The sequence below is a fragment of the Pelodiscus sinensis genome, chromosome 4 (assembly GCF_049634645.1).
Source record: "Pelodiscus sinensis isolate JC-2024 chromosome 4, ASM4963464v1, whole genome shotgun sequence".
Lineage (NCBI taxonomy): Eukaryota > Metazoa > Chordata > Testudines > Trionychidae > Pelodiscus > Pelodiscus sinensis.
In genome coordinates, this window is record NC_134714.1 from 13,423,531 (window position 1) to 13,447,001 (window position 23,471).

The following is a 23,471-nucleotide window of genomic DNA, read 5'->3' on the forward strand; positions in this document are numbered from 1 at the left end:
ATTCCAATTTATACCAGCCAAGAAATTGGCCTTTTTTTTTAAACGTTTAACTTTTTGCAGTTACAGTGCACACTTAGGGTATGGCTACACTAGCCACCCTAGTTCGGACTAGGGTGGCTAATGTAGTCATTCGAACTTGCAAACGAAGCCCGGGATTTAAATATCCCGGGCTTCATTTGCATGTTCCCGGGCGCCACCATTTTTAAATGCCCAGTAGTTTGAACTACCTGCCCGCGGCTACACGCGGCACGGGCTAGGTAGTTCCAACTAAAGCTCTTAATTCGAACTACCGTTACTCCTCCTGAGGATGTAATGAGGAGTAATGGTAGTTCGAATTAGGAGCTTTAGTTCGAACTACCTAGCCCGTGCCACGTGTAGCCGCGGGAAGGTAGTTCAAACTACCGGGCATTTAAAAATGGCGGCACCCGGGAACATTCAAATGACGCCCGGGATATTTAAATCCTGGGCTTCATTTGCAAGTTCGAATGACTACATTAGCCACCCTAGTCCTAACTAAGGTGGCTAGTGTAGACATACCCTTATAGATGTGCTCATTTCCCTAAAGCAGCCAGTGCCCACTGGCCCCACTTCCAGGAAGTCCCCTGCCACCCTTTACTGCTGCCTCTGTATTAGAGGCAACAGTGAGGGGTGCTAGGCGGGAGCCTGTGCGTAAGGGGAGCTGGTTTAAAAACCAGCTCCCCTCGCAAACCAGCTGCCTGCCTCCCCACGCTGCTGATACAGGGGCAGCAGTGCAAGGTGGCAGCAGCCCCTGTGTGCAGGGGATCCGAACTCTCCACTGACAGAGGCTGCTGCAGAAGGCAGGGACAGAGAGAGAGCCACAAAGCAGCCTCTGTCAACGGCAGCCCGGGCTGGCCACTGACAGGCTAGTCCGGCATCTGCTCCTGTCTGTGGGATGGTTCTAGCTCTCTGTAGTCTGGCATGATTTTAGTTAGCCGGATGTCCACTTGTCATGGGTGTGGCCAGATTTCCCGTGGTCCCATAAAGTTTATTTACAGCCACCAGTCTTGGCTCCCAGTATTCTGTGCTGTTTATTTAGCTGTAATTTACCTCTAAATGTCTTCTAAGAGCCCAGTGAGGGAATGTTGCTAATGCTGCTAGACAATATTGATCTCCCGTGGTTTGGCAAATTCTCTTGTATGGCACCGGTCAGGGCCCAAAAGTGCCTGACTAGAGAAGTTCCTCCTGTATAAAGAATGGGTATGACTCTCTTGTTTAAACATGTGTTCTGGGATTAAATGAGAAGACTAATTTTTCTGGAAATACTTCAGAGGTACATTGATTGTCGTGAAACCCTTTAATGGACACTTTAATTAGCCACTATAGTAACAGTAAAGACCAATGCTGTTGCATTCATAACTGAAACAAGCAACTCTGAGAACTTGCTCCACTGAATTTGTCAGCATTTGCTGTTACAGCAAGGCATGCACATTTTCCAACTGCTGCAGTCTGAAATGTTTGCCCTTGATCAGAGAGAGAAAAGGAAAGGAAGAAGAGAGGGAAGAATAAATCCAGATCATTACATTGGTTTCCCACCTTTGGAATGAAACCTTGGCTTCATCAGAGAACAGATGTTCCAAGGGTAACATTACTTGTCCTTTCTTTTGTTTTGCACTGCAGTTTGTCTTCCTGCTGCTGATGTCCAGCAGCTGACCTCAGTACTGCTTCATTTTAATTGAGACACACTGTGGCATGAGTTTTTAAAACATTTTTGCCTTACTAAACACAGTTGATTCATGCTCCTGCCCAAGATACACTCACAAGCATTTGAAACAAATCTTGTTAGATAAGACAGAGACCAAGAATAATTAATAGAAGTCCTAGTTTTCCTTTTCATGCTTTGCATGTGGAATGTCTTTAGTTTTCCCAATTGGAGAAATTATTGTTGGTTGAACAGTCTGTTTTCTGTTTAAAACATGTTAAATAAATGAAGCACTGTGCCCCTGCTCTGAAGACAGCAGCACAGAAGTAAGGGTAGCCTGGTATGGTATTGTCATCCTTACATCTGCACTGCTGCTGGCAGGGCACTGCCTTCAGAGCTGGTGTGTGGCCAGCAGTACTCACTCTCTGGACACCCAGCTCTGAAAGCAGTGCAGAAGGTTAGCACTACCCCTGTGCCCCTCCAATAACCTTGTGGTTTCCCATGCTCCCTTTTGGATTCGGACCCCCAGTTTGAGAAACACTGATCTTCCCCTGGAACTATGCCTAGTATAAGGTAAAAGTACACAAATGACCAGATTTCCTGATCTGTGATGCGTTTTTCATGGCTTTAAATTTGGTAATGCCTTAGTAATGGGTCTGGGTCATAATGTAGCACTGCCCTCAGGAATTAAGTGTTGGCAGGATTGGTGCCCCAAAGAGCGAAGCTTTCATAATCTCAGTTCAGTGCATAGTTGGTGGTTCAGTGACAGTGCACAGTTCATTGTGAGTACAGATTACAGGCTTGATTCTGCTCTCCCTTCCACTGGTGGAAATCGGGAATTAATTCCATGGCTTCATTCTGCTCCTCCTTCCCCTGGGAGGAGGTATGCTGCCTGGTAGGGCTGAGAGAGGGGTCTGACTGCCGCATAATGTGCTCAATGGCTTGTGTCCAGCTGGCACAGGTCCCTTGGGGCTGTGGTTGAAAAACTTCCTTGGGTTTTCAAGGTTGGAGCCTGTTGGTTGAAACAGCTAGGTTATCTTGAGATTATGGTTTCTATGGCAATGACTGAGATGCAGCATTGAGATAATTGCTTCCTTTTATTTACTGTCACACACTGCAGAACAGGTTGCTTTTGGGCCCCTGCCCTGCTGCTACTTCCCATAGTGACACTATTGACCAAAAGCAAAGTTTTTTCAACTACGGGTGGTTCTTTCAGATCTGGACCTTGTGGCATGGATAACCATGACACTACAATACTGCCCCAAACTTGCAGCAACGAGCCTGTTATTGCAGTACTGTGTTCATTTTATTGGCTTCCTATTTCCTTTAGATGCAATTCAAAGTTAACTTTGGTCAATGAAGACCATTATGGCTTATGTCTTGACTGTGTTGAGAGGCGGCTTCTCCCTCCATGTATTACCATAGCTCAATAGTCTCAGCTCATCTCAGTCGCTAAGAGTCTCCCAAGATGGCTTGGAGTTTTCAGTAAACTGTGGGAATTAACTTCTCCCATTGGTTCTTGCTGATAGGCCTGGTGAGAGGTCCCTCTCTCTTCTCAGGTACAGGCAGTCCCTGGGTTACATGGATCCGACTTACATCGGATCCCTACTTACAAACGGGGTGAGGTAACCCCGCACTAGCTGCTTCCCCCCAGCAGACCAGGGAGATGCGAAGCTAGCGCCCCCCCCAGCAGACCAGGGAGACGCGGAGCGGCTTTTCTCAGCAGACACCTCAGCTTGAGAATAAAGGACTGAGGGAAGTGAGGTGTGGGAGAATAAAACTGAGCTCTGGAGAAATGTTTGGCTACAGTTTCCCCTACAATATGTACCAGTTCCGACTTACATACAAATTCAACTTAAGAACAAACCTACAGTCCCTATCTTGTATGAAACCCGGGGATTGCCTGTATTTAAATGTGTGCTGGGGATTAGGAATGAGAGTGCGAGTATGTTGTGTTGGTGAATGTCTTGTTGCTGATTAAAACTTTTAGTTATACACTTTTTAAATCAGGCAACCCTGGGAAATAAAGTATGCCAGATTAAGAAATGTTATGGACCCTGGAGGGCAGGGTCTTGGGGGATGGGAGTAGGGTGCTTACCTGGCACCCCACTCTTAGAAGCACACAGGGCTCTGTGCCCCCCCCCCCACTGCCCCACTGCTATGGGAGCAGTGGGGAAAGAGTCTCCGGAGAAGAACTGTTGTCTTGTCTCCTCCCCCACCCTCCCGTAGGTGGTGGTAGGCAGGAACAACAGTGTGCAGAGCTGGTGCAGAGCCCACTCCAGTGTCCAAACCATGGGTGTTCCGGAGCAGGGACATCCAGAGTACGGAGGTTCATGTATATTTACAAGTGAGTAGGCAGATTGCCAGTAGGGATTATTGGCATGATTAATAGCTCAGTTAGTTGTATCTTAAGGAAGAACAAACAAAACAAAACAAAACAAAAAAGCCTCTGCCCAACAAATTGTACTTAAAGAGCCTGATTTAAAGCCAATTTTTCAAGGCAGTGGAAAGACGCCAACGGATTTTAAACGGCTTTGGCAAAGGCCCATAGCTGGTCTATATCACTGTATATTCCTGTCACTGTGTCTAATCTTTCCCTCCATGCACACTCTTCCCACGTGTTTGTTATACAACTGTTGTATTTTCTCTTAACATAGATTGTAAATTCTTTGGTGAAAGGACTCTGACTGTATGTTTGACTATTAACTTGCAAAAATCAGTCTGATATTGACTGGTCTTCTAAGTCAGTGTTTCTTAAGCAACAGAATTCAAAATGGCTGCCCTTAAAGGGGGCAGGTTACCTTTTTTTTCCTCAATAACTTCCCCCCACCCCGACCCCCCTTTTTTCCCCTCAACAAAAAAATCCTTGGTGTTCTCCATAAAAAAAATTGTTTGGTATTCCTCAGTATTAAAAAGTTTAAGAAACACTGCTCTAGGTGTTACTTTAATAAAATAATGCACTTTTATAATTGGATATATTTTATAAGCAAATCCTGCATCGTCTGCATGGAGATAGGGAAGCGTGCCATGCCATTGACTGCAAGCAAAAGGGTTACCGCTTCTTGAAACTTGAGTTCTGTTTGCTTAGGAGCCATATGGAACAATGAAAAGCATGCATGCTGCAGTGGACAAGCAGAAGACTGGATACAGCATAATTCCTGATGCATCTTATTTCTGGATTAGCATAAACCTTCCTCCATCTAGTTATACCCAGTGGCTGCCCAAGTTGTTAGTGAGAGCTTGAGTTTTGTGCAGCAATATAGCTAACTAGAAGAAGCTTTCAATGAAATAACTGGTTTTTATATTCAAAATCAGAAGTGGTACCATAATGCTGTCTGATAAGAACATGGGTCTGTGAAAAGCTCTGCTAACAAATGTGTTGGAAGCTTATTGTAGAGGCCTCATGCACCTAATGAAATCAACATATCGTGGGAAAGATTCAGGAGTTCAATGTATACTAATAAAATAACAGTGGCAGTAGTTGACATTGCATCACAGAGAGTGAATTTATCTACGAAGTCTGTATTCCCAATCTGTTTTTGGATTGGTGTTACACTTTGTTTGATGATAGTTAAAGAGTTAGGTGCACCAAGGTAAGTCCCTTAGATGGGGTATTGAAAAGTTGCCAGTAGCTATGGCAATTGCTGTTTTTTCCTCACTTAGGTTTGGTCACTAACTAGACCAGGGGTGGGCAATAAAATGGCAGCAGATTAACCAGGGCTAGCCCCAGGTAGGCCACTGCAGCAATATTTAACTGCACCGCCACAGATAAACAGGAACAGTGATCTGCAGCCAATGGGAACTGTGATCCCTCAAACCTGTGGAGCTGCAGGTAAATTTGGTGGGATGTGGGCCCACCAGGGACTATTCCTGGCAGACCAGATCCAGCCTGCAGGCTGGTATTTGCCCACCCCTGAACTAGACTGTTCATCAAGCAGTGTAACTAGTACCATTTTCCACACTTGCTTTGTGTGGCCCGTATTTAAGTATTTTTGTTGTATTATTATTTAACCCCTGAATCTAAAAGATTTCCCAGATGGAGTGTCTGCCCCGGACCACTACATTATATGTGCTGGGGTCAGACAGGCAGTAAATTGATTCACTGAGTGAATTACTTTATCACTTTTTGTCAAACAACTTGTGAATTAGTATCATCTTCCCCACACTTCCCATAAAACATCTGGCTAACAGATTTAAAAATAAAGAACATCTGTATGCCAAAAATGCAGCTGTATGTGTGCCACTGATGAGTCATCCATAGCCCATACCAAATAGGAGTTTCTCAATCTGGGATGGGTTGGGAGAAGAATCCATGAGATACCTGATGCATCATCAAGCATTTTTCTGTTTTCTTATCTGAGTGTTGACTCAGGCTATGTAGTAATGTTGCTGAATTACAACTACTCAAAGTTACAAACTACAACAGTTGCTCTTCAGATGTTAATAACTAAACTGAATATGGGCTGGCTCCGAAGACCCCTCTGTATGGGCTGTATCACCTGTCTCTGTTCATCTAAGGAAGTGGGTTTTGCCCACAAAAGCTCATGAGATTTTATATATATATATATATATCATCTGAAGGCTATGTCTGCACTACCAGGTTATTTTGAAATAACTTCCAAAATAACTATTTTGAAATAAAAAGCCCATTATTTTGAAGTAACAGGTTTGGTAGTGTGGCTGATTGCCTTGTTATTTCGAAATAACTCCCCAGTGTCGATATGCCCTAACGTGCAACAGGGCTACTCATTTTTGTTTTGTTTTTTAAAGTTACAGACTAACACAGCTACCCCTCTGAGATTTTTGTATCACCTTTGTTATAGATTTTTACAGTGCCCACTGGGGTCCTGGACTCCAGGCCCTGTCCTAATGCAGATAAATGTCTGAATAAGAAAATCAATCAGTTAGCCCTAGGTTCTAAACACTCTTTCCAATCTTTTCTCTGGGTGCTGGGGAATATCTTGGTCCCTGGGTTTCAAGCCCAGTGCCTCCAGCAGCAAGCCTGTGTGTGTGAGTGGCCCACCCTTCAATTGTCTGAAGTGCCTGGGAGAGACTTGTATTGAGAACCACTGAGGGATCTGATACCTGGGTTTCAAGCCCTGCAAGAGGAAAAACCGGAAGGCGAGATTGAAGTCCTTCCTGATGAGAATGGTGCCCCATCCCGCATCAGAGCTAAGCCAGTCCAACTTGGCACCCAGTACTTCAGCGTCGGTGCAGAGTGCTCCTCCCACCATGAGAGTCTCTTGGCACCACTCTCCATCACCAGTGCCATAGAAGAAACAAAAGAAGCAGCTGGCCGAGTGTGGACGTTCCCTTACTCTGAAAAGAGCCAAGCACAGGGAGTTCAACTGAGTCTGGCCACTCCTCGGTCCCTGCTCCGAGGGCAGCACCACTGAGAGAGTCTACATACAAAGCAAAGTAGAGTCCCTTCCTGGACCATCCCTTGGCACTAGACGTCAACGTGACACCAGTGAAACTTTGGTACCATCTACCCCAGAGGCATGCTCTTGGTACTGCTATCATCAATGGGTACACCTGTTAGCCATCTTGGCCTTCCACCTGCAAGTGGATGGTAGGTCACTTTTTTTTTCGTTAGCAAATATCAATTTGCTTCCTTAGAGGCTTAGCGAGACTATACCCACAGATTTGTGACCCCGTGTGACCTACACCTGGTGCTCTTAAGATGCTCTTAGGCCCTCTCTTTGAGCCACTGGCATCATGCCCTGTCCCAGAAGGTTGCCTTTTTGGTAGAGATTACCTTGGCCAGGAGAGTCTCAGAACCCCAGTATACGACGATAAAGACAAGGTACAACTTTGTCCCCACCCTTCGTTCCTCTTAAAGATGGTTTTGCAATGGCCATCTTCCTCCCAGTATTCTTCCCCAAGCCATACAAGAATAGAGAGGACCAGCATGTCCACATGCTGGATGTGAGGCATGCCCTAGCCTTCTATATAGGAGAGACCAAATCATTCCATAATTCCACACAGCTCTTTGTGGCAATAGCAGACAAGATGAAAGGCCTGTCAATTTTGGCCCAAAGAATTTTATTCTGGATCACTTCCTGCATTCACATTTCTTCTGAGCAGGTGGGTGGGTACTCCATCTCCTACCGTCTTGACAACCATTTCAATTAGAGCTCATGTTTGAAGGAGTCTAAGATGCAGTCTTGTGCATTGTAACACATATGTGGCCATATGACATTTCTTTACGTCCCAATCCAGGATATTTGCAGAGCGGAAACCTGGTCATCTGCGCACTTATTTTTTTAAATCTCACTATGTTGTCACCCAGCAGGCTAGAGATGATGCCAGGTTTGATAGAGCAGTGTTGCAATCCATATGCCCATGAATTTCCAAGCTCACTTCCTCAGGTACCACTTTGGAGCAGACTAACACGATGTAGACATGAGTAATCACTTGAAGAAAAAGCAACAGTTACTGACTTTTCGGTAGCTGTACTTCCAAGATATGTTGTTCATATCCATTCCATGACCCACTCTCCTGCCTTCTGTTACAGTTAACCAGCAAGAAAGGGGGGGAGATGGCTGGACCCCTTTTACTGCTGCACGAGCACATGGCACCAGAGGGCACTAGAGCCTGCCCAATAGATACCACCGAGAGAAAAATCTCCTGTGACTGGTGCTAGAAACTGGAGAATGGTCAACATCTCGGATAGTGTTGTTCTACCTGAATCTGATTGATTTAAAAAGACACATCTGGACAGACATCTGGGAGAACCGTATGGTCACTTGCCTGCCTGGTGCGAAGGTTGTGGATCTCTCGAGGCATCTGACTTGTGTGTAGTGCTGGGGAGGAGCTGGTGGTCGTGGTACATGTAGGTACCAATGACGTAGGGAAGGGTAGGAGAGATGTCCTGAAGGCCAAATTTAGGCTGCTAGGAAAGAGACTGAAATCCAGGACCTCTATGGTGGCATTCTCGGAAATGCTTCCAGTTCCACGTGCAGGGCCAGGTAGGCAGGTAGAGCTTCAGAGTCTCAATGTGTGGATGAGACGATGGTATAGGGAAGAGGGGTTTGGATTTATTAGGAACTGGGGACACTTTTGGGAGAGGGGGAGCCTATACAGGAAGGATGGGTTCCACCTAAACCAGGGTGGAACCAGACTGCTGGCACTAAACATTAAAAAGGCCGTAAAGCAGTTTTTAAACTAAGAGATGGGGGAAAGCCAATTGGTGCAGAGATGCACGTAAATCGGAGGGAGACTTCTCTTAGAGGAGAATCCATTGATAGAGATTCTCTAAGCTGCAGTCAGAAAGAGAGGAGGGGAGAGGGCAAACCATGGGCCAGAGCAGACAAACAACCGCATACAAAGGAATCCAATGCATCAGGGAAGGGCAGACAAATAACCAGTGGCAAATTTCTGAAGTGCTTGTACACAAATGCTAGGAGTCTGACTAATAAGATGGGTGAACTAGAGTACCTCGTATTAAATGAGGAGATTGACATAATAGGCATCACTGAAACCTGGTGGAATGAGGAAAATCTGTGGGACACAATCATACCGGGATATAAAATATATAGAAAGGATAGAGCAGGCCGGGTGGGTGGCGGAGTGGCACTGTATGTGAAAGGTAATGTAGAATCAAATGAAATAAAAATAGTAAGTGAATCAACATGTTCAATAGAATCGCTATGGATAGTAATTCCATGCTCCAATAATAAGAAATTAGCAGTAGGGATATATTACCGACCACCTGACCAGGACAGCGATACTGACATTGAAATGCTAAGGGAGATTAGAGAGGCTTCCAAAATAAAGAACTCTATAATAATGGGGGATTTTAATTACCCCCATATTGACTGGATACATGTCACCTCAGGAAGAGAAGCGGAGATAAAATTTCTCAATGGCTTAAATGACTGCTTCTTGGAGCAGCTAGTGCAGGAACCCACAAGGGGAGAGGCAATTCTCAATTTAGTCTTGAGTGGAGCGCAGGATCAGGTCCAGGATATAACCGTTACAGGACCGCTTGGGAATAGTGACCATAATATAACAACATTCAACATTCCTGTGGTGGGAAGAACACCTCAGCAGTCCAGCACCCTGGCATTTAATTTCAAAAAGGGGAATTACACAAAAATGAGGAAGTTAGTTAAACAGAAATTAAAAGGCACAGTGACTAGAGCCAAATCCCTGAAAGCTGCATGGAAACTTTTTAAAGACACCATAATAGAGGCCCAACTTAAATGTATACCCCAAATTAAAAAACATAGCAAGAGACCTAAAAAAGAGTCACTGTGGCTTAACCACCATGTTAAAGAAGCAGTGAGGGACAAAAAGGTATCTTTTAAGAAGTGGAAGTCCAATCCTAGTGAGATAAATAGAAAGGAACATAAACACTGTCAAATCAAGTGTAAAAATGTAAGAAAAGCAAAAAAAGATTTTGAGGCACAGCTTGCCAAAAACTCAAAAAGAAATAACAAAATGTTTAAGTACATTAGAAGCAGGAAGCCTGTGGGTCCCCTAGATGATCGAGCTATAAAACGAGCAATCAAGGACGATAAAGCCATTGCGGAGAAACTAAATGATTTCTTTGCTTCAGTCTTCATGGCTGAGGACATTGGGGAGATTCCTGAATCTGCACCGTCCTTTCTGGGTGATGAATCTGAGGAATTGTCCCGGATTGAAGTGTCATTAGAGGAGGTTTTGGAACAAATAGAAAAACTTAATGTTAACAAATCTCCGGGACCAAATGGCATTCATCCAAGGGTTCTAAAAGAACTAAAATGGGAAATTGCTGAGCTATTATCTGTGGTTTGTAACCTATCCTTTAAATCGGTTTCCGTACCTAATGACTGAAAGGTAGCTAACGTGACACCAATATTTAAAAAGGGCTCTAGAGGCGATCCTGGCAATTACAGACAGGTAAGTCTAACTTCAGTACCGGGCAAATTAGTTGAAACAATAGTAAAGAATAAAATTGTGAAGCATGTAGAAGAACATAATTTATTCGACAAAAGTCAACATGGTTTCTGTAAAGGGAAATCCTGTCTTACTAATCTATTAGAGTTCTTTGAAGGGGTTAACAAACATGCGGACAAGGGGGATCCAGTAGATATAGTATACTTGGATTTTGAGAGAGCCTTTGACAAGGACCCTCACCAAAGGCTCTTGTGTAAATTACATGGCCATGGGATAAGAGGGAAGGTCCTTTCTTGGATTGAGAACTGGTTAAAAGACAGGAAACAAAGGGTAGGAATAAATGGTAAATTTTCAGATTGGAGAGGAGTAACTAGTGGTGTACCCCAAGGGTCAGTCCTGGGACCAATCCTTTTCAACTTATTCATAAATGATCTGGAGAAAGGGGTAAGCAGTGAGGTAGTAAAGTTTGCAGATGATACCAAACTGTTTAGGATAGTCAAGACAGAAGCAGACTGTGAGGGACTCCCAAGAAGATCTCACCAAACTGAGTGACTGGGCAACAAAATGGCAAATGAAATTTAATGTGGATAAGTGTAAAGTAATGCACATCGGGAAAAATAACCCCAACTATACGTACAGTATGATGGGGGCTAATTTGGCTACGACAAATCAGGAAAGAGATCTTGGAGTTATCGTGGACAGTTCTCTGAAAACTTCCACACACTGTGCAGCGGCGGTCAAAAAGGCAAATAGGATGCTAGGAATTATTAAGAAAGGGATAGAAAATAAGACCCAGAATATCTTACTGCCCCTGTATAAAACTATGGTACGCCCACATCTTGAATACTGTGTACAGATGTGGTCTCCTCACCTCAAAAAAGATATTTTGGCCTTGGAAAGGGTTCAGAAAAGGGCAACTAAAATGATTAGGGGTTTGGAACGGGTCCCATATGAGGAGAGGTTAAAGCGACTGGGACTTTTCAGTTTAGAAAAGAGGAGACTGAGGGGGGATATGATAGAGGTCTATAAAATCATGAGTGGTATGGAGAGGGCCGATAAAGAAAAGTTATTTATTAGTTCCCTAAATAGAAGAACTAGAGGACACCAAATGAAATTAATGGGGAGCAGGTTTAAAACTAATAAAAGAAAGTTCTTCTTCACACAGCATGTAGTCAACCTGTGGGACTCCTTGCCAGAGGAGGCTGTGAAGGCTAGGACTATAATAGAGTTTAAAGAGAAGCTAGATAATTTCATGGAGGTTAGGTCCATAAAAGGCTATTTGCCAGGGGATAAAATGGTGTCCTAGGCCTCTGTTTGTCAGAGGCTGGAGAGGGATGGCAGGAGACAAATTGCTTGATCATTGTCTTTGGTCCACCCTCTCTGGGGCACCTGGTGCTGACCACTGTTGGTAGACTGGATACTGGGCTAGATGGACCTTTGGTCTGACCCAGTACGGCTGTTCTTATGACATAAAACTCTAAAAAGAAGAATTGCGTTTAAGCAGGTCCAATTTTAAGTTTAAACTATTTGATTATGTTCCTTTTAATGTAATTGATACAGTTATAAAAGGTGACCATTGAAAAGGTCCACCAGAAAAGCCTTTATCAGAAAGCCTAAGTTAGAACAAGGTGCTGCCTTCTTGGAAATTAAAGTTGAGGGTCCCCTAGTCTTTCAGAAATGGGAGTGCTCCATTGATTGATTGAATACTGCTGGCCACTGCTAGAGCAGTGTCCAGCCATGCTTTTGAAGGGAGGAGGGAAGTATAAGGGGAAGCTCACCCCCAAAAATGAATGATCAGTATGGCCTGGAAGATTCTAGGATAATTGTACACACTTTCCCTTGAAAACAGGAGGCTTGTTTCACATTATGATGAAAATGTGAAATTCCTCAAGACTCACAAAGAACAAAATAGAGTGGTTCTAACTGATGGGCTGGGTGAACGAGAGATCAGTAGCAACAGGTACAGAAAGAGGACTTGTTTGGGCAGAGTACTGGCAACATGGCAAATGGGAAGAACATAAAGCTCTAGTTTAGAGAACATATGGGTCTTTAACCTTATTCAAAAATAATAGTGCATGTTTTTTTAACCTTAGAGTTTAGTCTGCCCTCAGTAAAAACAAGATACATGAAAAACTATACACCAGAAAAAGCAAACCTCTTTTTCCTGATTTCTGCATGTAAGATTTACAGATACTTAAAATAAACCTATGAAAAACAGACATAGTGTGCTGGAATTTGCTAACTAGTCAGAGCAATTACCTACAGGTTCCAAAACCCAACTGAGCTTGACTTTTGGAAATAGACTTGGCAAGCTCTTTTTCCTGGTGCTGTTGTAAAGGTGTACATGAAAAGATACTGACCTCTGCCAGAAACCCCAGGAATCCAGTTCAGAGATGAACCTTGGTCATGAAGGAATTAAAATAACACAGATGTGAATTAATGTGAAAAAGGAGGCAAAACACTTATTTCTCATTGTGTGGTTTCAGCGTGGCAGATCCTTTTTAAAATGCTCTGGTGTACTACAGTAATTAAAGGAGTTAAGAACATTAAGTTGACATTACTTAACAAGAAAATAAATGCCTCACTTGAAAGCCAACAATGTATCATGTTTGTTTTATTGCGAAAAGCAAGAATTAATGCAAGTTGCCGAGGTAAAATTAGGTTTTAAATCTTTTCAGCAGTAATGATTTTGTGCTGCTTCAGAGATCATATACTAATTGATTGTAAATGCCATAATTTCTGTGGAATCAGACATCTTTATAAAACTGACTCCCAGTTGAAAGTCTCAGTCGGGTAGCCATGTTAGCCTGTATCTAAAAAACAAGTCATTCTGTAGTACCTTAAAGACTAACAGAAGAAGTGATTTGTGCCCACAAAATCTCATGATGCCATCTATATTCTCTTGTTAGTCTCTAATGGCAAGTTACTCTGAAATAACATCTACACTACGAGCCTTTTAGAAATAATGTTGAGCTGAAGGACTACTTACTCCGACTCATGGTAACCCTCACTTCACAAGGAAGTGAGTGTTCTTCCTTCGACTTCCTGCTATGTAGATAGCGCCAAAAGCCGAATTAAGCTATTTCGACTTCAACTACACAATTGACGTAGCTGAAGTTGCGCACTTTAATTCACCTCTAGCCCTGCTGTGTAGACGTATCCTAAGGTGTTACAGGACCACTTGTTGTTCTCCCATTTTAAGGTGATCTGGAAAGGGGGGAACAATAGATTGTCCTCCCACTCTTCTCCTCCCTGCAATGTCTGAGGAGGGTTTGGAAGGTTTTTCAAGAAAAGGTGTGTTTTGGAGGGATTACCCCTCCTTGCTTGTTTTTTACTATAATGAAATTAGGTCTTTTCTAGAAGATTCCATAGACGACTGGAGAACTATTAAGCTTCTGCCACAAGAAAAGCTTGATTAAGTGAGATGATGCTTATTAAGACTGTAAGTTAAATTTTCTAGTCCGACACCTTCAACACAGGAACAGTGCCGAACCAGCGAATTTGCTGAATCAAGGGAGGTCGGTATTGTCTAGCAGCATTATCATCTCTTCCACTGCTTATTAGGCTCTTAGAAGAAATATAGGGTAAATTAGAACTAAATAACAGCACAGAACACTGAGCACCAGGTCTGGTGGCCGTAAACAAACTTTATGGGACCGCAGGAAACTTGACCATGCCCATGATAAGTGGACATCTAGCTCACTAAAATCATGCCAAACCACAGACGTACAAGAGAGGTTCAACATGTATAAAAACTCACTACTATTACAGGTGATGCTGGGCGTCATAAACTCTGGGGAAAAGCTGTCCTAACTCTTCCACAAAAACCAAGAACCATGGGACTTCATTCCCAATGTTTGGAAGGGCAATCCAAAGGAAAAAAAATCTTCATAAAAGAAAAGCAGGAGCTCTTTTATGCCTTCTTTCATATTCCATATAGTAACTAACAATAGCACAAACTTCCCTCTCCTCTTCCCCCATTTGTAGGTTACCACTGATGTTGAAAGGGCATTTCTTTGTACAGTGTAATGTCCATGTTGTTGAGAACTTATCTTTAGCATCATGAAGTCTTCCCGGCACTTGTCCGTATAAAGCCTGGATTTGGCAATAAAAGACTAACTCAATCTATTAATTTAGCATTTTACTAACAATAATTCAGTTAGAAATATCACTCAGGTCTGTGACTTATTAGGTGTGAGAAATAGTTTTCAAACTGTAATTAATCATTTTTGAATAAACTTTTTTACACATTTATGGCATCAATGGGGTATGACTGTTTATTATGATTTACCTATAAAAGCTGAGCTGTTTTATATACTCTTTATGGAAACAGTGCAGTCATAAATTAAAAGATGCAACTGTTTTGGATATTTTACTGGTGGTCCTCTACTTTCCTGCCAGAAGTGCAGCTGTTTTGGGTTTCTCAGGATAACATATAAAAATGCTGTGTGTGCATTGCAAGTTTATGCTTGAATTTCCAAGCCAGGGGTGGAATGACTCAACTTTCCCAGGAGCAACTTGTACTAAAATGTGATGAATCAAAACATATAGTTTAATCTCCGTGGCTTTCATTACAAATGAAATTCTCATTTATGGTCCTGTATCTGGCTTTTAAAGGTTGAGACAGCCACTCAACTGGTGATCTTTAGGCTGTAGACCTGGGGCTTTTTATATGCTCATCTGGTATAAATGGCAGTAGCTGCATCCAGGTAATTTACTCCAGCTGAGGATCTGGCCCTACATCTTTATTATGTGGAGGGCAGGGATTATGAGTTATGGCACTAAATGAAACACTCGAGCCCCATTTAACCCCATTTTTCTTGGTACAACACTGTCATTTTACTGGTTGTTCCAAGTGGGCCAAACAACTGCAGCGTTGGGCTCCTAAAAAGGGCTGGGGAGAGCATGAAAATTCAAGGTCACACAATGAGCCTAACCTCTTAAAAGCTTCAGGTGACTGGTTCAAATTTGGTCTAGGTATTTCTAGCCTTGTGTGAAATTGAGTTTCTGGTTCTGTGCTAATTAGGCCTTGGTTGGAGTATTGTGTCCCATTCTGGGCATCACATTTCAAGAAAGATGTGGAGAAGTTGGAGAAGGTCCAGAGAAGAGCAACAAAAATGATTAAAGATCTAGAGAACTTGACCTACAAGGGAAGACTGAAAGAACTGGGCTTGTTTAGTTTAGAAAAGAGAAGACTGAGAGGGGGTATGATAGCAGATTTCAAGTATCTAAAAGGGTGTTACAAGGAGGAGGGAGAAAAATTGTTTTCCTTAGCCTCTGAGGATAGGACAAGAAGCAATGGGCTTAAACTGCACCAAGGGAGGTTTATGTTGGACATTAGGAAAAACTTCCTGCCTGTCAGGGTGGTTAAACACTGAAATAAATTGCCTAGGGAGGTTGTGGAATCTCCATCTCTGGAGATATTTAAGAGCAGTTTGGATAGACATCTGTCAAGGATGATCTAGATCCATGCTTCTCAACCTCTTCTAAAAAAAAAAAAAAAAAAAAAAAAAGTACCCTCAGTACCTACAGTTTTCAGATGTACACAATTTTTTTTCTACCATGGCAACACATTTGTTTAAACAATTTAATCGTAGCTGGGTGGGCGATGAAATTTTTGGGTGTAAAAAGTACAAAAATAATAAAACACTATAAAACTTTAAACAAAAATTCAGTTTTCTCCAAATTTCAGTTGTGTTGACATACCCCTAAGGATACTCGTACCACTGGTTGAGAAACACTGATCTAGATGGTGCTTGATCCTTTCCTGAGGGAAGGGGACTAGATTTGATGATCTCTCAAGGTTCCTCCCAGTTCTAGTATTCTGTGAGTCTATAATTCCACTTGCCAGTAAGGCATCTGGGGAAATCTATCTCTGATTCCAAATTCCTGTCTGTAAAATGGGGAAAATATTTACCTCACTGGGGTATTGTAAGGATTTGTTCACCAGTGGGTCTGGTTTTGCAATTTCCATGCACCAGTGTAACTTAATGGATTCCGTGGAATTCTAGATGTTCATTCTCAGAGCAGTTTTGGTGTCATTAAACCCACCAGCACCACTGGCATTCTGCTGGCAGTCTGTCATTAATAGTTCACATAGATCTACCCAAAGGTCTCTTGAGAACAATGTAGGGAAGCTTGTATTGCTGTTGTCCCTCTGTGCTTGTTCTGTGAGTTCCTAGGAGACTCTAGAATTCCATAGAACTATCTGACTCTATACAGACTGATACCTCTAATGTTCTTTACTCTGTAACTAGTCATTAAGAAAGGGATACATAACAAGACAGAAAATATCTTATTGCCTTTTTACAAATCCATGGTCTTCTCATATCTTGAATACTGTGTGCAGATATGGTCTTCACATCTCATAAAACATATATTGGAATTCGAAAAGGGTCAGAAAAGGCCAACAAAAATTATTAGGGATATGGAACAGTTGCCATATAATGAGAGATTAATAAGACTGGGACTTTTCAGCCTGGAAAAGAGATGACTAAGGGGGTATATGATAGAGATCTACAAAACCTCTGGTGTGGAGAAAATAAATAAGGAAGAGTTATTTATGCCTTCCCGTAACACAAGAACTAGGGGTCACCAAAATGAAATGAATAGGCAGCAGGTTGAAAACAAAAGGAAATATTTCTTCACACAATGCACAGTTCACTTGTGGGCCTTCACAGCAGTCTCTGGTAGGGAGCTCACGACTAACAGAGTTTAGAAAAGAGCTAGATAAATTCATGGAAGATAGGTCCATCAGTGGCTTTTTCCCAGCATGGGCAGGAATAGTGTCCCTAGCCTCTGTTTATCAAAGTTGGTAATAGGTGACAAGATATCATTTGATGATTTACCTGTTCTGTCCATTCCCTCTGGGGTTCCTGGCATCGTCCACCATGGGAAGACAAGATAGAAGGGTCTTTGGTCTGACTCAATATGGCCGTTCTTATGTTCTTAAGTGCTTTAATTTACTCAACACAAATACCTAGATTTTGAAGAGAAGTAACAAAAGCAACTAAAAAAAATGCATAGATACAAATTGCATCTAGAAAAGCCAAAATTTGTGAGGATATCTAGGGATGCATTTTACATGCCCGCCTGTATTCTGCATCGGTGTTTCCCAGCTGGTGTGCCTGTATTCTGCATCTGTGTTTCCCAGCTGGTGTGCCATCAGGCCCAAACAGGTGCGCCATGGATTTTTTTTTTAAACTAGAAAACAAAAGAAAAGCTTTCCTTGTATTTGAATTACTGTTGGAGGTGGATTGCAGTTTGTAGTTTAGCTCTCCAGGATGTTAATGTGATGCATGCATCACATTCTGTCTTCCAAAGTGAGGTTAAGATAGCCCTGTGGAATGGGAGCAGAAAGGTGGGGGGAGGGAAAGGAGGGAAGTTGCTTTCTGATTGGTTGTCTGCCTTACTATCCTGCCTCCTTCAGGGGCTCAGCAACCAATCAGAGCTCAGTCATCCTCTTCTCCTCCCTTCTGCAGCCACCAGAGGTGGGGGAAAAGAGCCTCTGGAAGGGGAGTTGGGGACTCTGTTGCAGGGTTGAGAGGGGACAAGAACTCCAGGAGAAGCAGAGGTGAGGTGAAGCGAGGGTTGGGTGTGAGGTGAGGGAGCTAGGGGAGTAGAGCTGGTGCAGGTGAGGGGCAGAATTGGGGTGAGGAGGGGCCTGGATGGATGGAGGGTAAGAACAGAACTGATTTGGAGAGTGGGGCACAGGATTGTTTTGGCTGTTTGCGGGGGGGGGGCAAAATTCATTGCTGGGCTTGGGATGAACAGATGTAAAGCTGAGAACTTCTGCAGCTGAGGCCAAATTCCTCCAATCCAATCCATTTGAGAGCCTTGTTTAGAATTGGTTCATGTCTCCAAATGAAATATGGTGGTGTCTCTCAAAATACTGAAAGGTGTAAAGGTGTGCCATGGCAGAAAAGGTTGGGAATCTGTGTTAACCACACATGGGCAGGTTCTTCCAGCACATCAGCTATAAGGTCCCTGAAATTTGTCTGAGAAGGTCTTTGAACCCTTGTTTTTTGAACTTTACAAGCCATATTGCACATTATCTTCTACTATTTGATCAGTAAAACTTTTAGAAATCTAGTTTTGATGACTATACAAAATACATTTGTATGTGGCCTGACTTGAATAATCTCTGTGCTTTACATATGTTAGAAATCACTCAGGATACTTTGCTTATTGATCAATTAAATGTATTTGATTGCTATAAATTGTCTTAGATTTCGAATAATGTTTTGACCATTCTTGGAAAAGTTTTCAATGTGGGAACTTAAAAAAAAAATCTTGGGCTTACCACAATATATATGATCGTTTGGGGGCTAAAACAATGCTTCTCTGTTTTAGATATCTAAACCATGTCCGAGCTACCTCTCCACAGGATCTTGCGGGAGGCTACACTTCCTCCCTTGCCTGTCACCGAGCCCTACAGGATGCTTTCAGTGGGCTTTTCTGGCATCCCAGCTAGCCTGCAGACCAGCCTGTGAGCAGTGGAGACTGGCCTGCAACAAGGAGCAAGTCAAGAAATGTCCAGTAAAACTGCTGTCCTCTGCACTATCGTTAACCTGCTGTCTCACTTTTCATGTAGATGTAAATTACTGAAACACAGCTGGCTTGACTAAAGTATTTTTAAAAGAAGTCTGCACAAGAGCTTTATAAAGTGGTGGATGCATTTTTGTGGAAGGGGAACTCTTTATTCATGTGGCACTTTCCTGAGAGGGGCTGAAGCAATAAGCCACATCTAATGGAAGATGTGAATAATTCAGCTATGGATGTTTGAGGTTTAGAAAAGAGACTTGTAAATTTTTTTTAAATAAAACCAGACGTTTTATTAAATTTTGTGGCTTCACTCTTATTGCAGGGTTTTATTTGCACAAGCATTTAAATGCCATTTTGATTATAAGTTGAGTCAATATTCAAACTTCTTTTTTCCCATAAAACTAGCTTCTCCAGCCTAGATGAGTGATCTAGAAAATAAGGCAACAAACCTTTGCTTCATTTTATTCCCTCCCCCAACATAGCTCCTTTATTAAGCAGAAGTGCTCTGTAGTTTAGAACAGTGGTCTCCAAACAATGGGACATGCCTAGGGTTTCCAGCTTTGGTTGGAGATTTTATCATATAACCTCTTTAATTAAAGTGTAATCTTTAATTTCTGGAGACTCCAGTACAATCCTGGAGGGTTGGCAACCTTAGGTGTGCCTCCTTTGGGGACTGCTGAGGACACCAGAGATGAGGATGTGAGGAGGCCTGGGCCAGCCCCCACAGGGCTGGAGAGAGAGCACCACACAGCCCTGCTCCACTCCAGCTCCTGGCCAGCCACAACTGCTCCCAGCTGGGTGGGTGATGGAGCACAGAGACATTCCATTACAAGTAAGGATGGAGGGGCACAAAAAGAAAAGTTTGGACACCACTAATTTAGAAGTTTCTCAGGGCAGGCAGCTCCATCTCCAGCCTCCTACTGCTTCATCTTACTTCCATAGGTGCTGACTTCCTCCCTATGCCAGTGACTTTCTACTCGGGGTATTCATCCCTCACTCTGTTTCAGTCCTGCCCCCACCTCGGTCCCTGCCTCTTCCATCCCTGCCCCACACCCTACCTCCACTCCTTCCACAAAAGCTCAACCCCTGCCCAACCTCTTTCCTCTCCCTAATCCCTCTTTGGCTCCCCCCCCCCCCCCGTCATTAAGGGTATGTCTAGATTACATGCCTCTGCCAACAGAGGCATGTAAAATAGGCTACCCGACATAGTCAATGAAGCGGGGATTTAAATATCCCCGGCTTCATTAAAAATTACCGCCGCGCTGTGCCGGCTCAGCTGATTGTCGGCACAGCATGCAAGTCAAGACACGGATCGGTCGACAAGGAAAGCCTGTCAACCGCTCCTGTAAACCTTGTTTCATGAGGCATAACAGAGCAGTTGACAAAGGCTTCCCTTGTTGACCGATCTGCGTCTTGACTCACGTGCTGTGCCGACAATCAGCTGAGCCAGCACAGCATGACGGCCATTTTTATTTTAACGAAACCGGGGATATTTAAATCCCTGCTTCATTGACTATGTCGGGTAGCCTATTTTACATGCCTCTGTTGGCAGAGGCATGTAGTCTAGACATACCCTAAGAAAGGAATACATAAGAAAGCAGAAAATAGCTTACTGCCTCTTTATAAACCCATGGTATGACCACATCTTGAATAATGTGTGCAGATGTGGTCACATCTCAAAAAAGATATATTGCAATTGGAAAAGATTCAGAAAAGGGCAACAAAATGATTAGGGATATGGAACTGTTATGATATGAGGAGAGTACGACCGGGACTTTTCAGTGTTTGGAGGTTTTTTCTCACTCTGTACAAAAGGATGTTGTGATGGCCAAGATTTCAATAGGGTTAAAAAAAAATCATGGAGGATAGGTCAATCAATGGCTATTAGCCAGGATGGGCAGAGATGGTATCCCTACTAAGGATGTTAACTAACAAGTAATTTACTAGTTGAGTAGTTGGAATTTCCACCGACTAGTTGATAGGCACTTCCACATTCCTCCTTTTGAAATGTACGAGAGCTCCCGACAGCGTTTCAAAGCAGCAGTGCCACACAGAGCCCAGACAGAGGCAGCAAGGTGGGGGAGGGAAGCAACTAGTCCTTAACATCCTTAGTCCCTACCCTGTTTTTCAGGGCTGGTAATCAGCAACAAGACATTGATCACTTAATAATTACCTGTTCTAGTCATTCCCTCTGGGGTTCTTGACATTGGCCACTGTTGGAAGACAGGATACTGGTCTAAATGGTATTTGACCAATTGGTCTGACCAATATGGGTCACATCTACCGCTTTCCCCCATCCACAAGGCTTTGCTACCCTGTCAAACAAAGCTATCAGATTGATTTGACACGATTTTTTCTTGACAAATCCAGGCAGACTATTATTTATCACCTTATCTTCTAGATGTTTTCACATTGATTCTTTAATTATTTGCTTTATTATTTTTATTAGTAGAGAAGTTGACTAGTCTGTATTTCCTTGGGCTGTTCTTTCTTTTTTTTTTTATAGAGGGGCACTATATTTGCCCTTTTCCAGTCTTCTGGAATCTCTCCCATCTTCCATGACTTTTCAATGATAATTGCTAATGGCTCAGATATCCTCATTCAGCATCTTGAGTATTCTAGGAATCATTTCATCAGGCTCTGGGGTAACTTGAAGACATCTAATTGTCTAAATAATTTTTAATGTGCTTTTTTTTCCTTTATTTTAGCCTCCGATCTTACTCCATTTTCACTGAGATTCATTCACTATTTAGGCATCCAATCACCATCAATCCAGTATGTCTGGGAAGCTGAAGTTCCCCATCACTACTAAGTCCTGTGCTTTGGATGATTTTGTTGTTTAAAAAAAGCCTTGTTCAACTACTACTTCCTGGTAGGTAGCCTGCAGTACATCTATTTATCCTTACTCAGGGTACGTCTACACTACAGCGCTAGTTCGAACTAACTTAGTTCGAATTAGTTAATTCGAACTAAGCTAGTTCGAACTAGCGCATCTAGAACTAAAAACTAGTTCGAACTAGCGTTTTGCTAGTTCGAACTAGCGCGTCCACACTGATTGGACGCAGGGGGGCATTTAAGGGCAGCTGAAACCGGTTCTGGCAGGGCATCAGGTCAGCAGTTGCTTTGTGTGGCTGCTGTCTGAGGCTATCTGAGGCTCGTGCTTAAAGGGACCCCCCTGGACAGCCGGTTCTCAGCTTTCCCTGCTTGCTTGCCAACCTCGCCGAGGGACAGCAAAGCGTCGGTCTCTGTGCCCGTCTGTGTCGGTGCTTCCCTTCGGGGGGGACCGCCGCAGGTGGCAACATGGAGCCACGGCTCGCCCTGCACCTTCTGGTGCACGTTCTGGACTTGCTGCTGCAAGCCTGCCACCAATGGCTCGAGGCTGCCTGGCACCACCTGGGGAACGTCAGCCCCCTGCCTCTCCGCCTGGCCGTCCTGGGGGCCGTGGAGGAGCCGCGGCGGCGCCCCGGCACCGGCGTGCCCCGCCGCATCTGGCGTCTGGACACCAGCAGCGACTGGTGGGACCGCATCGTCCTGGAGCACTGGGACGACCGACAGTGGACCCAGAACTTTAGGATGAGGAGGGACACCTTCCTGGAGCTCTGCGAGTGGCTCGCCCCTGCCCTGCAAAGAAGGGACACTCGCATGAGGCCCGCCATCCCCCTCCAGAAGCGGGTGGCCATCGCCCTCTGGAAGCTCTCCACGCCGGACAGCTACCGATCCGTCGGGAACCAGTTCGGCGTGGGGAGATCCACTGTCGGAGCAGTGCTCATGCAGGTACGGCGCTCGTCGGCCACCGAGCCGGGGGGGAGGGGGGCTGCGAGGAGGGGATGGGCCACCCCAGGGACAAAGGGGGGGGCGGGAGGAGGCGAAGGCGCCCCGCACCGGAGAGGTCGGGCTGTCCCGGCCGTACTACACGCCGCCAGGGGGGTTGCTTCCGGGAGTGGGGCGCGGGGCACTGCCAGGGCACGCACGCTCCCAGCCACCCGGGCGCCCCACTGATTGACGCTTTGCTGTGTCTCTCTCCGCAGGTGGTCAAGGCCATCAACCGGGTGCTGCTCCGCAGGGTGGTCCGCCTCGCCGACCCGGACGCCGTCATCCGGGGATTCGGCGCCCTCGGCTTCCCCAACTGCGGGGGGGCCATCGACGGGACGCACATCCCCATCCGTGCCCCGGAACACCAGGCGTCCCGGTACGTCAACAGAAAGGGGTACTTCTCCGTCATCCTGCAGGCCGTGTGTGACCACCGGGGACAGTTCACGGACATCAATGTGGGCTGGTCCGGCAAAGCACACGACGCACGGGTGTACCGGAACTCCTCCGTGTGCCAGCGGCTGCAGGACGGGACCTTCTTCCCCGACCGCCACATCAGGGTCGGGGACGTGGA

At 44.3% G+C, this 23,471-nt stretch overlaps 1 protein-coding gene across 1 annotated transcript in view; it reads left to right on the forward strand.

The window, feature by feature from the left end:
- Nucleotides 1-19,395, forward strand: part of MNAT1 (MNAT1 component of CDK activating kinase) — a 204,420-nt gene extending 185,025 nt beyond the window's left edge. The window contains exon 8 of the mRNA XM_006110770.3: nucleotides 18,896-19,395. Within this exon, the coding sequence (XP_006110832.2) occupies nucleotides 18,896-19,016 (121 nt within the window). The 3' untranslated portion in view covers nucleotides 19,017-19,395. The remainder of the gene's footprint in view (nucleotides 1-18,895) is intronic.
- Nucleotides 19,396-23,471: the final 4,076 nt, after the last annotated feature.